At 39.6% G+C, this 14839-nt stretch overlaps 1 protein-coding gene across 1 annotated transcript in view; it reads right to left on the reverse strand.

Annotated features, from left to right (window-relative positions):
• Positions 1-14839, reverse strand: part of SCRN1 (secernin 1) — a 55765-nt gene that overhangs the window by 14700 nt on the left and 26226 nt on the right. Inside the window, exons 3-4 of the mRNA XM_050938695.1 lie at positions 7075-7256; positions 1171-1373 (exon numbers count right to left, since the gene is read on the reverse strand). Of these exons, the coding sequence (XP_050794652.1) occupies positions 1171-1373; positions 7075-7256 (385 nt within the window). The remainder of the gene's footprint in view (positions 1-1170; positions 1374-7074; positions 7257-14839) is intronic.

The raw sequence follows: 14839 nt of genomic DNA on the forward strand, positions 1-14839 counted from the left end.
ACTTTTGTAGTATAAAGTTTTACTCTGAAAAGCTCAAGAATAGCTGTTATGGTTACAAAGAGAATCTCCTATGGGAAATAAATGTAAAACAATGCACTACTGCATTCCTAGACCTGCAGGGAGGCGGCTCCTCCATTCCCACTGCTGCTGGTAGCTTTTGCAAGAGGCAGGACTGTGAAAACTGGTCAGTTTCACTGGTACTAATAGGATCTAGAAGAGCAGAAGTGAAAACAAACAAGAATAACTTCATGCTTCTGCCTGGGGAAAGCTATGAGCAGCAGCTGATGCAGGCAATGGAGTTATTACAAGGTTGTTACAAGGAGAAGGGAGGAAAAATTATTATTCTTAAGCTCTGAGGATAGGACAAGCAGCAATGGGTTTAAATTGCAGCAAGGGAGGTTTAGGTTGGACATTAGGAAAAACTTCCTAAATGTCAGGGTAGTTAAGCACTGGAATAAATTGCCTAGGGGGGCTGTGGAATCTCCATCATTGGAGATTTTAAACAGCAGGTTAGATATACACCTATTGGGGTGGTCTAGATAATACTTAGTCCTGCAATGACTGCAGGGGCCTGGACTAGATGACCTTTCGAGGTCCCTTCCAGTCCTCTGATTCTATTTAGTGGGAAGGATGACTCAGAAGGTGGGTGAAGGGTAGTCGCAGACACACTAATGCAGCAACCAGGAGGTTCAAATAAGAGATGAGACCACTTAACATCAGCCAGATGGGTCAATATAAACAAGGTCCAGGAACAGTATCTTACTACTTCCCAGGAATTGGGGTATCTCATCAGGGCATTACTGCTGGACAGTCCCCTCCATCAGTCTTTAGTATCTATGTGTGGCTAGAAGAATTATTCCTCTGTCCCACAGGGGTCTGGTAAACTTTCAAGCCTTGCCTGGAGAAATAGCATAACTGAAGAAGGACAATCTGTCCACACAAAAGGACCTTTAATGGGCTAGACTGAAGCTAGGCTGCTACCAACATCATGCAGCTTTTCATTGTTTGACTGATTAGATACATCCAAGCCATTTAGACTTATCCAATTAGACCTCTTCATAACCCCTTGATATCTTTACCCTCAAATGAAAGGGAATAAATAAAACAAGCTTTGAAGAGATGTTATGCAGCCTTCTTATGATAACCAGTTTGCCACCAGTTAAAACTCACCTGTGATTTTTTCTGCTGCCCAATATTTCCCAACAGTCTCCAATACCCAGGCTTCTGCTCTATCCACAATCAGAAATGCACTTTGGAAAGCCTGGCAGGAGCTCCCATCTTCATAATAATTTCCACCTTGTCCATGCTCTTCCAATAAAGAAACTATTACATCTAAGGCCTCTTTAGCTGTTGCGCCTCTTTCTAGGCCAAGCCTTTTAAAAAAAAAAAAATCCAATACAATTTAAGTGACAGTGAAAAGTCCAGTGATGTGCTGCAGTGACTCATTTGTCTTAAACAAAAAGCTTGGAATAGGATCCTATAGTATGAGCTACAGTTTTACTGATGTCAGATGGAATCATTTCTAAAGTGTCTAACAGGAGAAGTGCATTCAGAAGTTATTGGTCAGACATCAGCAATTTCTGCTTTAAAGATTCACTGGAAATACTAGGCCCAGAACTTTATTATAATGTTTTCATATTATCTAAACTGATTTCTCCATCCACAAGTTTACTACAATTGCTACAATTAACACAAGTACTAAGTGTAACCGGGACTGTGTCTTAAGACAGCCTGCAAGGTTCTATTTACCCTCTTTAGAAAGAGTGAATTTGACTGGTAAATAGAATTTTCAAAGACAGTTGCAAAGAAGCAGATCTGTACACTTCTTGCTGCGTACAAAACACCAGATAATTTGGAATAGATATTAGAAGGATGAGAGAATGAATAGTCAATATTACCTTATCTTTATCACCCTTCTCTTCCTGTACTCCCACATTTACTGTCCATCATACCCTCCATACAAAATTAATTGTACATCAGCCTTCAGTGACTGTTTTATACTGTAGACAAAGGTATCTTTGAGTGTCTGTGGGCAACTCTACTATGTTAACTTCTTAAATGCTGTTTGGAAGTACTAAAATGCAGAGTACTTGCCAAAGCTGAATGTGACTGGCTTGAAAGGAGTATAAAAGTAAATTTGCAAATCCTAACAAGTAAACGTAACTATTCGTTTTAGAAAATGAATCGGAATAGTAAAATCAATGGGGTGTAGCATATTGATCTCAAGTATTTATATTCAAAATGAAACCATCCTAATTAGGAAATTAGCTAACAGCTACTCAGCTCTACTTAACTGCTGTCTGGGCAACATATTAGAGATTTCTATTTATTTAATCTTTTAATCTATTTCTGCCATCAGCTAAGTACAAGCTCTTTAGAAATGTCAATACCCACAAATATGATTTCACTGATATCTTAACTCTGGCATACCATACTGTAAATTCATTATTGTCAGTTACATTAACCTCCCATATTAAAAACTTGCTGTACTAATAAAAATGAAAGTCTGTATTTACATCTGCCTTCTAGAGAACCAAAACCTTTTACAAAAATGAATTGTATCTCAGCACATTTACAGAGAAGTCCTATCCAATCTAAGCCCTGCTGATAGGTAGGAAAACCAAGGCAGCGGTTAAGATCCAAATTTTTGAGATGCTTTTCTCTAAAGTTGGGAACAAAATTCAACAGATGGGGCCTGATCTTCAGAGCTGAGAACTGCCCACACTTCCAGCTGAAGTCAGTCTCAAAATACAGCCCTGGGTGTCTGAAGCAGGGCATCTAAAGTAGTGCCCCTTTTAAAAATGCAGCTTTAAATCACTTACCCATGTTTGCACTTCAAACCTGTAGCATAGCCAAGGCCTCCCCATAAGATTCTCAAACAAACCTTGACATTCCACAACATGAAGTTTGGGGAAGCAAAGAACAGAAAAGGTTGGTTTTATTGTAAAATGACCTCATTTTGCACTGTTTCCAGCTAATGCAGAAGTTTAAGCAAAGGCTATCCCAGAGATGGGTCCAAGCACTCAGTGGAAGCAAGCCTAGCACAAGAGGTAAGCTCACTCCAATATCTGCTTCCACTCGCACTCTGCTGAGCATCTCTGGAGAAAGTCTCATGGCTGTATGGGCTTCCTCTGAATCATTCTCTCATCCTTCAGCTTTGCCATCTTCCTGCTCAAGCAGTGCCACATCTCCAACCACTGTACGTGCAATCCCAGTCACTCCCTCTCAAAGCCAGGATGCCTGACTTAAAAATCACACAAGACCTAGTATTCTGACAGTTCGCAAATGTCCCAGGACCTCATCCTGAATGTGCAATTAGATAGAAGGGTGCAGCTGATGGGTAATGGCCACTGGCCAACCAGCAGCATGTATTCCATCACTCCATGACTGGGAATGCAAGCACTAACCTTCTTTTGCATTGATGTTATGGATAGTCATGCATTTCAAGGGCAGAGCTTTGTTACTGTCTGGGATTTCAAATACCATGAAACAATTTTAATTTTTGCATAAGTTTTTCAAAAGTTCTTTCCCCTGAGACACACTGGAGTATGATACCCCAATGAATCAATTAGATTTCCTGCTACTAACAGTGGAAAACCCAATGCACCGGCAGATATTTTTGCATAACAAGCATATTTTTTGCTGGTCAACAGTCACTGCATTTGGCACAGTGGTCATTTCACACCTTTATTTTTTCCACAGAGACCCAGCCAAGAGGATTAGGATATAATTAAAGGACTGACGAAGGCATATTGTGAAACTAAAACCTGATTACAGATTGAAGTTGGTTTCTCTGGGTATTTTCTTCCCAAAATGGGTAGAGTCTAGCTCCCCAGCTAAAGGATCTGAATGCCTGATTTCCACTAAAGCTGACTAAGCATCCTAATTCTGTACACACTTATGTTTCTAGAAAAGATGAGCACATAAATGACACACAAAGTTGGGCATAAGATCTCTGGGGCCCAGGCTGCTGAAGAAGTCTGGTGTGGAGGAGGCAGGGGGGAGAGGAAGAGAAATAGCACTGAGTTGCTGCCAGCTCTGCTCCTGTTGGTGTGAAGATGTTTTTAGAGCGACAGTTTGAAGATACTGAGGAAAATGAGACAACCTCAGAGCTGCTGTGTCCGCAAAGAGTCTTGAGCGTACAAGGCTGGCTCTGATGGGATCTACAATCTTTGTCCCCACTCCTCTTTGGGGGAAGCAATTCATTCACTTGTTTAAACAGATGAGCACTCCTGAGGCTTCCTGTAAATTATTAGAAGCAGAGAATAAAACAAGCAACTTGTTTAGGAGGTCTGACCTATAGCGGAGATGAAAAAAATCCAACGTAACTTCTGTCTAAAGATCTGCTGATCCCCGTAACTTTCCGCTTCCTTAAGCCTGGCCAATTACTTTAAACCAAGCTCTTGAGTAAAAATCAATCCTCTGAGGCTACTAGAGGGGGAGGGGACTTTAAATCTATTCTATTCCCAAACTGGAATTCTTCATTAACAAAGCTCAGTGACATGTCCTTCAACAAGGCAGTCACAGCAAAATTACAATGTTGTTAACCTGAAAGTCTTAGCTCTTCAACTTCAACTCCTAACTGTAGATTCAGACTTTCAAACAAGCTGCTAAAATGTGAATGAGTTTTAAATAGACATTTGAACCAATACTGCTACTTTAAAGACAAGCAACTTCAGTTAAGAGTGACATCAACTTAGCCAAATTTGTTTTGGGAAGTCAAAAATAGCCAGATATTAAACGAATGATGACATTTAGGAAATAGAAATCTCTGGTAACCCCAAAGCTCTTTTCAGACAGATGTGTTAAACCTTCATAAGGCGTCCCAGCACTTTATGCATCATTTCGTCTCATGTCCACAGATAAAAATAAAGCCTTCTTATTGTGGTGCCTAGAATGAACTGTTAGAATTGTAAGGAAGGAAGTAACAGTGACACTTCAAGTTTAGAATGAAATGTTTGTTTTTTGCAATGTTGTTGGGGTTTTCTATGCATGCCTAACAGCACCCACACACATTTTTAGTGTCCTGGTCCATGTTTTCTGGATTTGAATTCCTAACTTGCCAGTGACAGAATTCTAGAGAAATGCAGGGCAGGCTTCTTACTTTCTGCATGAAGTATCCCTAAGGAGTTGGGGTACAATTTAAGCCAGGAGAATGATGGTGTAGGCCCTCTCCAAAGGGCTCAATCTCACATGGCCTCTTCATGTCTGGCTCAGATGGTAGGATTTTGGCTGAAGTGCCTGAGCAGTCTTATTGGTCTGAATACTCTTATGCTAGCTGTAAAGTTTAGAAACAATTTCCAAGGAAGGAAGCTTGTTTTCCAAAACAAAAGCAAAACGTATACCAAGTTTGAAAAGCCTTGAGCTAAGACTTAATACCAACATAGAACTTGAAAGTGCGGGGAAAATTAGGGCAGAAAAGAACGTGTTTCCTAGGGTATATCAACACTACAGAGACTATACCGGCATAGCGATGTCACTATCGCTATGCTGACAAAATGCCATAGTGTAAACCAGCCTGCACCAATGGAAGAAGGTTTTCCTGACACCACTTCCCTGAACAACAGAAGCTGGATCGATGGACGCATTTTTCCATTGACATAACTGCATCTACATCGGGCATTAGGTGAGCATACCTACAGCTTTCAGGGGTGTGGCTCTCATTACCCCCAATTGACTTTTTAAGTGTAGATCAAGCCGTAATTCTGCTTTGAATGTCTCAATGGATGCCCTCCCAATTAATCTCAAGTCATGTGACTGGCATGGTCTGCAAATGGCTGAAAAGTGGCGCTGTCAGTCCTGGTGGTGTCCACATGGCCTACAGGCACTGATTCTGTACTTGCTGGATTTCCGTATTCTGGATATCACCCAAAAGAGAATTTTAATGTCATTATCCAGTATTCTAGAAGTTTTCACAACTAAAAGGGGGAATTTGAACAGCACGCTGATGGTTATAGTGATCTCTAGTTCTCTTTGGTGCGAGCTATTGTTGGCTTTGATCTTTGTCCTCTCCTTCACCGAATGAATTGTTCAGACAGTGGGTGAATTGTTCAGACACTACTGGCTTCTCCTTAGGTTGGCATCTACTCATATATTGCTGTGGATCCAGTGTTACTAAATGGCATATATACTTAACTGCTAAACTAGATTTCTGACATGCCACGATTCACACTTACTACACATAGAACTCTTTTTATCCAGATTGTCACTTGTTAAAAACCTAGCAGCCTGTGGGACAAACATAAGTTTGATAGTATCAACGAGCCATAGGATATGCCATTAAAAAGAGAATCTTTGCTAAAAAACAGGATACAATCATTTTATTCTGACCATTACCTACATATGTAGTAGTCTGTTTGCTCCCTTGCTAGAAGCAGTTCACGTTTTCTATTAGCTCATTTGTGCCATTTCCTTTCTTCCTCCTGCTTGGTTTTGTTTTTTTGATTCTCCTCACTGCTGCTCAATGTGCAGCTTCAGACTTACAAATGCAGAGCAAGCCTTTCAGGCAGCCAGCTTGGAGTGAATGAACTTTCAAGTTTGTCAGTCAGCATTCAAGAGAAGGGCAAAGGGTTTACATTGGAATGCATGTGCTGAAGTGGGGCTACAGTAACTTACTTATTCTAGGGCTTTTATGCATATGAGTAAGCTTTCTTGGTCAGAGTAAGATACTTCAAAGAAGAAAATGATGGGCAATACAGAGCTGTGAGTTAATCACTTCTTCCTTACTACAGCTTTTCTTATTCTGACAATATATCATTTCTGTTCTGTATGGTAGGCAGATATGGTACCGATTTTAATGAATGCAAACTAGGTTGGGGTAGCAATATTTGCTAGTTTGATACATTCCAAATGTTACAAAAATGTTAACTTGATCATGTTCAGGGCCCTGTATAAATAGCATATCTATAGGTGGTGTTTACAGCCTATACAGTTTTAAATCCCAATCTTAGCGTCTACGTCATTGATATATTCCGCCATTATTGCTAATAGCACAATATCCTGCTACAATACAACCATCTTGCAGCCTTTAATAGGCCAAGTGATAGATCCATAGTCTAGCCATTAACCACCCACCTGACAAGATCCATTCCCAGCAGGGCTTCAGTTTCAGAAGCTGGCTCTCTGGTGGTGATGGCTTCATTAGCGATGCAGACTCCATGTTCATTGGCTCCCATTTCTGCCCCCCAAAGCCAGGCAGGTCTGCTTAGCATAATAGCATGAGTCTTCGGCACCTGATCAATTGCAATGTATGTACACTGCATTGGGGGTGGAGAGAGAATGCTGAATGAAACTGAAAGCTAGCCATTATCTTGCTCCACTAGAGTACATTATTTTCTTCTATACTGAAATCTAGTCAAGGAGATCTTAGTAAATTATATTTTCATACCCACAAATTGTAAAACACATGGTATTTCTAGCCTTCACAATAAATAGGGGAGGGGGAGTGAGAGAAGGGCTATTATAATTATCGCACAATTTGTATGTCACTTGAAAAAAAACCACAGCTAATCTTTACATTATAGAAAAAGTGAAACACTTTTATATTCCATGTTGATAGTACCAGACCTCCAAAAGATTATACGTATGATGAATGACAAGCTGAGCTGCAGACAGAACTCATACAGCAGCAATACAGATACCATACCTGTCAAAACATAAGGGACACAAACCACATTTTGTAGGTAGTAATACTGTTTATAAAGATGGAATGCATATACTCATGGCTAATCTGGACCTTCACTTGGATACAACATTAGGTGCCTTATGAAACACTTACTCCATTACTGCAACAAAACAGAATTAGCTAAAGGACCTCCAGAGAAAACGCCAACCATATCCATTTAAATTTGCGGGTTGTGTATATGTGGGAGAAATAAAGACTGTGAGAGTTTATCAGAACTGGTAGTGTGGTCACAGGAAAGTAACATCTAGACTGATTTGCCTGAATTTAAGTTTTTGCAGTGGACCATTTTAAAATTGCAAATCAGAAGTCTATGGATATGTTCTGACAAGAAGGGTGAGGGGGGAGAACCCAAGAGTACATCTTTGAAAAGCCAGGCAAGAGAATAACCATCAGTTTTCCTTCACAAACACATTTTATTTTACTCTGTAGTTTGAACATCTTCCTAGCATTTAAAGATGGAAATGGTCTTCCCAAACTGTAGCCTGATTTATTCTTAGGTTATTTACACATATGGGGGGGCAAGGGGAGATATTTAATAAAAAGTCAATAGAAAATAAAAATGAAGGGAAATGAAGGTGAAGAAATATTTATATTTTAGTTCTGAATGCAATTAGTACTGTGGTCACTTATTTTTTTTTCAGGAATACATTCCACAGTCTAGATCCTACTCTTGTGAAAACCTTGTCTTCTGTACTCATAAGTCTCCCCTTACTGGTCAACATTCCTGTGTAAGATCATCCTGGGAGGTCATCCTGCTGGAGAGAGGTGACTGGTCATCAGCTATATCAAGTGTTGCAGCAGCCTCCAGCAGGAGGAGTACTGATATATTTCTCTCATCTATGGGGAAAAAGGTCATTTACCATACCAACACGTATTGTCTCTGTACCATGTTCTGAAGTCTGAGGGTACAGCAGCATGAAGTGTATAGACACTTGCACACCCAGTTAGCATGGGTATAAATAGCAATATCAATAGTGAGGCATGCCTTAAGCAAGTAGAATGCCCTATATGCCTCAACCCTAGGGTATGTACCCCACACAGCTCTCTACATGCCCATGCAATGCCTTCAGTGTCTACACCGCTATTTTTAAGCGATGTAGTGCCTTGCTTTCTCCATTGCAGTGAAAGGCTCCAGCAGCAGGGAAGGGCTCTGCAGTGGGGAGACAGCAGGGAATATCTCTAGCAGTTCCCCACTGCTGGAGTCCTTCCCTGCTACGTCCACCTGCCTGAGCCTTTCACTGCCGCATGTAGCTACATGTCACAGTGGACACAGCCTGCCTTTCACTGTGGCATGTAGCTACACATGTAGTGCCTGTACTCTACACGATGATGCCAGTGTGAACAAGGCAAGTTACTGCCAATCAAAAGGTGGCGTTACAGGGTTTTCTTGGTAGCTTCTCAATTAACTTCTTTAGAAAATAAAGATTAGACACTAGGTGGTAGCTTTAGGTCTCTGCCCTTGAGCAATTATTTCTTTTTGTACTGGTTGGCCCATTATATGTTTTAGGATGACTGGTAGATTCCCTCATCAGAAGTGTGACATTGTTAGTAGAGGTCCCAGGCATTCCCTAATCTCACCAACCAGGAAGAGCCTGGATCAGTCACATGCAGTGACTCTGACTGTTTTCAGTGCTTCCACAACTACTAGTTGTGCAAATGGGCTAACCTGTTGGGTGTTAAGCACTGTCTCTGGTCCTGCTCTCATCTTGTTCTTCTTGGAGGCCTATGAAGACAGGAGGCCTCTGCAAAATAAGAACTTATTAAGGCAGGAGATGCTGTGCTTTGAAATTATGTGGAGGCTGCCTGGGATTAGGAAACTACAGCCTGCAGAAGTACTGCAGGGCATGACTCTGCAGCCTCTGACAAAGGAGAGAGAGGCTCCCCTTGCATCCCTTTTCATAGTTGTATAGATTCCTGTATTAATTGTTCTTGCTACAGATTCTCTAGTTTATTCCTTCCAGCTTCATGGGCCACAGGTTGTCTCAGAACTATAACAATCTGTGGGATTGTGATGCATGGCGAGAAAGGGTTAAACATCCTGCAAAATAAATAACCCTCAAAAGACAGGGGAAGAAATAATGTTTGTGTTTTTGTGTATATACATAACATATGAGTAGGCTCACAACGTAATCAACAGTCCCTGTCTATGCTGTATTCTGATAATTCAGAGGCCAAAAGAACATCCTATCATTTAAATGAATTGTAAATACAGGATATCTCAGTATTCATCTCTCTTTGAAATGTACTGTGACTGGTGGAGGAACAAGCAAATGGCCTTATGTTAACTCGTATAGCTAAGTACTGGTGATGGAGCTCCTTCAAAATAATCCTAATTACCTTTGTTTACCGAGGAAATTCCAACTTGTCAAAAGACATGAAATTGTATAAAAGATCACTAGGTCCTGATTCTGTCATCAGGGGAAGTTTGAATCGCAAGACTGAGGTCCCAGTTATGCTGGTACGCCCTGAATGTGAGATTTGCACATTGGTCTATAACCTATGAACTATTTCTGAAATAGCTACAAAGCTCACCATTTCTGCTATGAATCTGAACCTCAATTAATTGAACTCATGTCTGTACGTGTACTTATCTTTTAACCATTCTCTCTCTCTCTCTCTCTCTTTAATAAATTTTAGTTTAGTTAATAAGAATTGGCTGTAGTGTGTATTTGGGTAAAATCTGGAATATTCAATAACTTGGGAGGTGCCACCAGACGCCTCATCGTTTTTCTGGGAGGTAATGTATACAATTCTTTGGGATTGGTAGAACTTTTTCTTTTATATGATGAAATAAGTCAAATATGATGATTTCTGAAAAATCTTAGGTACCTTGATGGAGGCCTGAGGCTGGATCATGTTAAGGGAACTGTGTTGTTTGGACTTCTGAGTAACCAGTGAGACAATAAAGAAGCTGTTTTATGCTTGCTTGGTAACTCTAAGTATTGGAATATCCACCAGCTTTATGAGGATTGTCTGTCTCATTCTTTGCAGTTCATCCTAATTGAGTGACCACAGCTGGCTCCCCACTAGGACCCCGGTCACAGCGATCAAAGGGGGAACTTTCAGTGCTAGAGTGTCAATAGTTGTATGGAAGAAGGAAGTCATGTGCATGATTGCCAATGTGAAGCTTTGATTTTTGCCTTGCACAAATAGATGCAATCACCTCACCATCTGCAGCATTCCCTTGTATTTCTCTATATTAAGGAAAGGAAATATTGAAGATACCAAGGTGAAGTTAGAGCTTGTCTAAACAAACATTTAGTTTGCAGCAAGCTGGGAGTGCATGGCAAGTTCACATTAGTGTCCATTTGGAGCTACCAGATGGGCACTAACAGTTCCATGGTGCACTTTGATGTACTTCTGCTTTAAAGTTACTCGCACTCCAGGCTGCCATGAAGTCTTCATTTAGATAAGCCCTTCTTTATCTCAACTGCTAGTTGGCTTTTGTAAGGATAAAAAAAAATCTCCCATTCACTGGACTGCAGCATCTTTTTTCAGACACTAAGAAGGTATGGCGTTCCATACTCTGAGTACATTCTATTCTTGTTAAGTACACAACTTGGGTTAATATAAAAGGGAGTTGTGCTCATCAGAACAGAATTACAGCTGGGCTAATATATTTAAACTTGGCCCTTTTGTTAGAGCTGTGTGGCAATAGATCAGGATTTCTACAAATGTGTTTTGTATTTAAATATTTAGTGCAAACATTTCAGGCTATAGAATGCTTGTGAATTGTTTGCTGCAAATATTCAATATTCACTCACAAATTACTAGACTGGTCATCTAAGTGACATGGTATTATTTCTGTTCCCTGACTGGATGATCATAACTTCTATATTTAGGCATTCATCGTGTTTAATTTATTGGGGGCTTTGATTTTCTTAGGGAGAGGATGGGAGCACTTAGAGAGAAGTAGATGGAGAGAGCCAGGTCTAGGGAGTTTTAAACTTTTCCCTTTTCCACAAAAGTATCATGTTCTGATTAGGTACACTTACACCCCACCACATAAGTCAAAAATGCCTGGGGTTCCCTCCCAAATCTGAGGATGTATAGAAAATAAAAACTACTGGAAACCAGACCAATTGCTGCTCATTGAGGCAGCGTTCATTGTCACATTCACATAGCAGTAGCAGTTAAAGCACATTCCTTCCACTCTTGTTGCAAGGATACAGTACATTCTACAAGCAATGCACCTGCTGAGCTGTGAAAACACCTGGAGGCATCTCTGTTTTAATCTCTCAATTCCGAAAAAGTCTCATTCCATAACAGAGAATTCGTTGAGCACAGTGGGAGTTAGTAAAGTAGCAAACCAACAAAATGCTGCCATTTCATTCTATACCGATTTTTTTTTCATATTCTCTGAATTGCCTACATGCGTTGAAGACAGTATTTTTACACAAATTCTGTGCCATTTCAGCTTCTATATTTTAATTCAAGTTAAAATAACTTTTTTGTGTTTGCATAATTTGCGTGGATTTCAACTAGGGCTGTTGATTAATCGCAGTTAACTCATGATTAACTCAAAAAATTAATTACAATTTTAATTGCATTGTTAAACAATAGAATACCAACTGAAATTTATTAACTAGTTTGGATGTTTTTCTAAATTTTCATATATATTGTATTCTGTATTGTAACTGAAATCAAATAGTTGCACTGTAAAAATATAAACAAAAGAAATAGTATTTTTCAATTCACTTCATACAAGTACTGTAGTGCAATCTCTTGTGAAAGTACAACTTTTACATTTATAAGTTCTTTTTTCATGATAAAAAGATTGCACTACAGTACTTGTATTAGGTTAATTGAAAAATACTATTTCTTGTTTTTTTACAGTGCAAATACTTGTAGTAAAAATATATAAAGTGAGCACTGTACACCTTGTATTCTGGGTTGTAATTGAAATCAATATATTTGAAGATGTAAAAAACATCAAAAAGTTTAATTTTTTCAATAGTCAGATTAATTTTTTCAGTCCAGAACATACAAAAAGAAGAGGGTGTTCTTAAAATGGCCTGAATTCGCTTTTCTTTCCCTGTATTGGTGGGAAGAAGGTAACAGTAGTAGAAAAATGGGGTGAGATGGACAGGAAGAAAGAAAGCTAGGTTTCTAGTCATGCTGGCTGCTCTAAAAATGCCAACATTTCATGACAGAAGCAGCATTACAGGAACTTATTCCCTTATACTTTCCCTTCTGATTCTCCATACTAGCCTGGGTGTGTGGCATCTCTCCCAGTCACTGGTGCCATCTCTTGGAATATTTGGTGTTTTTTCTTAAAACCTCAGCTTCCATTTTAAAACAGAGCACATTTCTGGTCCTCTTGGTTAAAGCTTAACAGCGTGAACTCTACAGCCTCAAGCCAGAACACAAATAACTTAAAAAAAAACAACAACCACCCATGATTGAAGCTAATTGTGATTTGGTGGAGTGGAGTGCTGGGCCACGGAGGGACTGCCTCATGATTTTTGAATGTGGCTGGTTTTACTGTCATTGTATGCACCATTCATAGAAAACTGGTACATAAGTCACTACAATGTAGCTAAAACTACAAATGTTGATCACTGAATCTGATGAGTGCATCTAGCTAAAATTTTAAGTGCAGCATACTATATCATTTTACTCAAATCTGAGGCATCCTACAAGTGATAGCAATGTAAAGTCTCAATTTTTTGTAACTATCATTTTTAATTTTAGAATTGTAGCCAAGATCACTTAAATGCTTCTAAAAATTCAGCTTAGAATGACAAAAAGCTGCATGTGTGCTCATAGCACTGCCATACTCTCACTTCTCGCTGCTGCTGTCTGAAACAGGAAGAGTTGAGGGGAAAATGGGGCAGCAAGGAAAAAGAAAGCAGGAGAGACTTTGCATGCAATTCCCCCCATCTCACCACCACCCACACTAAGGAGAATCAGGCAGCCTGGTTCTTCTGTTTCACTTCTAGCATAAAGGAAAAAATTGATGACAGATCTAAATATAGTACAAAGCTTTCCAATAAGATGGGGGAATGAAGACAAGCACAAGAGATTCTCTTATATTAATGAAAAGCAACTATTGTGCTGTTCCTATTGTACTTGGTCAGCGGGAGTATGATTCCTAGCACTGCCAGTCAAGCTAGTATTTCATAGTAGCCAAGTCAGAATTTGTCCTTGGTTGACAGTAGTGATGGGACGTTTTAGAAATGAGTATTCTCTGAAGAAAACCTTTAGATTCTGGGATACAGATAGAAGAGATCACACCAACTACCCAGGAGCACACTTTCGTTTTTGGATAACTCTGTGCGAATACTGTAGGGCTCATAGTAGTTTTTGGTTTGCTGACATCTGCTATAAGGTAAGTAGCATACCTTGGTAAGAACTTTACATTCTATAAAAGGCCTAGTAGGCTTAGCAATATCTATATCTATCTATCTATACACACATACGAGAGAGAGAGAAACTATATTATATAATATATAAACAAACATTGGCGCAAAAGACCAATACTGTATATTGTTTCTACATTCAGATTTCAAGCAGGAATCAGTAACACATGGAAGACTTTGTACATGCATCTTAACTCATTCCTAGCTGTATTGTCCATAGCTCTTCCACTTGAAAAGACCAATGATGACAGGATTGCAGTTTAGTCAAAGGAAAACTTTAGAGGGTGAAAAGAACTGAACTATTTACTTGCAATTCATTGTAGAATTACACCCTTGGTTTTGTCAGGGAATTTGAGCCATTGGAAATACTAAACAAACATCAGTAGAACAATTTTCAAATAAGCAAAATACCACAAAGTGCACTAAGGCACTGCAACCAGGGAGAATTCTCAACAGGTGCCAGCACAGATGTATTGCAGCATTTCCATGCATCGCTGCAATTAACAGCATCTGGTCCTTTAGGAAAAGAGGGTTTCCACAGTAAGTAGTTTACTACAGGACATGTAAATGCTAAAGGTTTGCTGCACCTTTAAATTAGACATGCATTGACTGGGTCAGACAAGAGCACCACTGCCCAACTCATTCCTTTTGATGTTTGAAAGGATGTGTCAGTTGAAATAAATAAATATTTGTTGCTATTCCCAGCTTATTAGGAAAATTTTACCTTGACAGAAAAATGAGTATTGGCAAGTAGTACAGATCGTAGCACAAGCAGCTAAGTGTAAACAAGTCA

The sequence above is a fragment of the Gopherus flavomarginatus genome, chromosome 2 (genome assembly GCF_025201925.1).
Source record: "Gopherus flavomarginatus isolate rGopFla2 chromosome 2, rGopFla2.mat.asm, whole genome shotgun sequence".
Lineage (NCBI taxonomy): Eukaryota > Metazoa > Chordata > Testudines > Testudinidae > Gopherus > Gopherus flavomarginatus.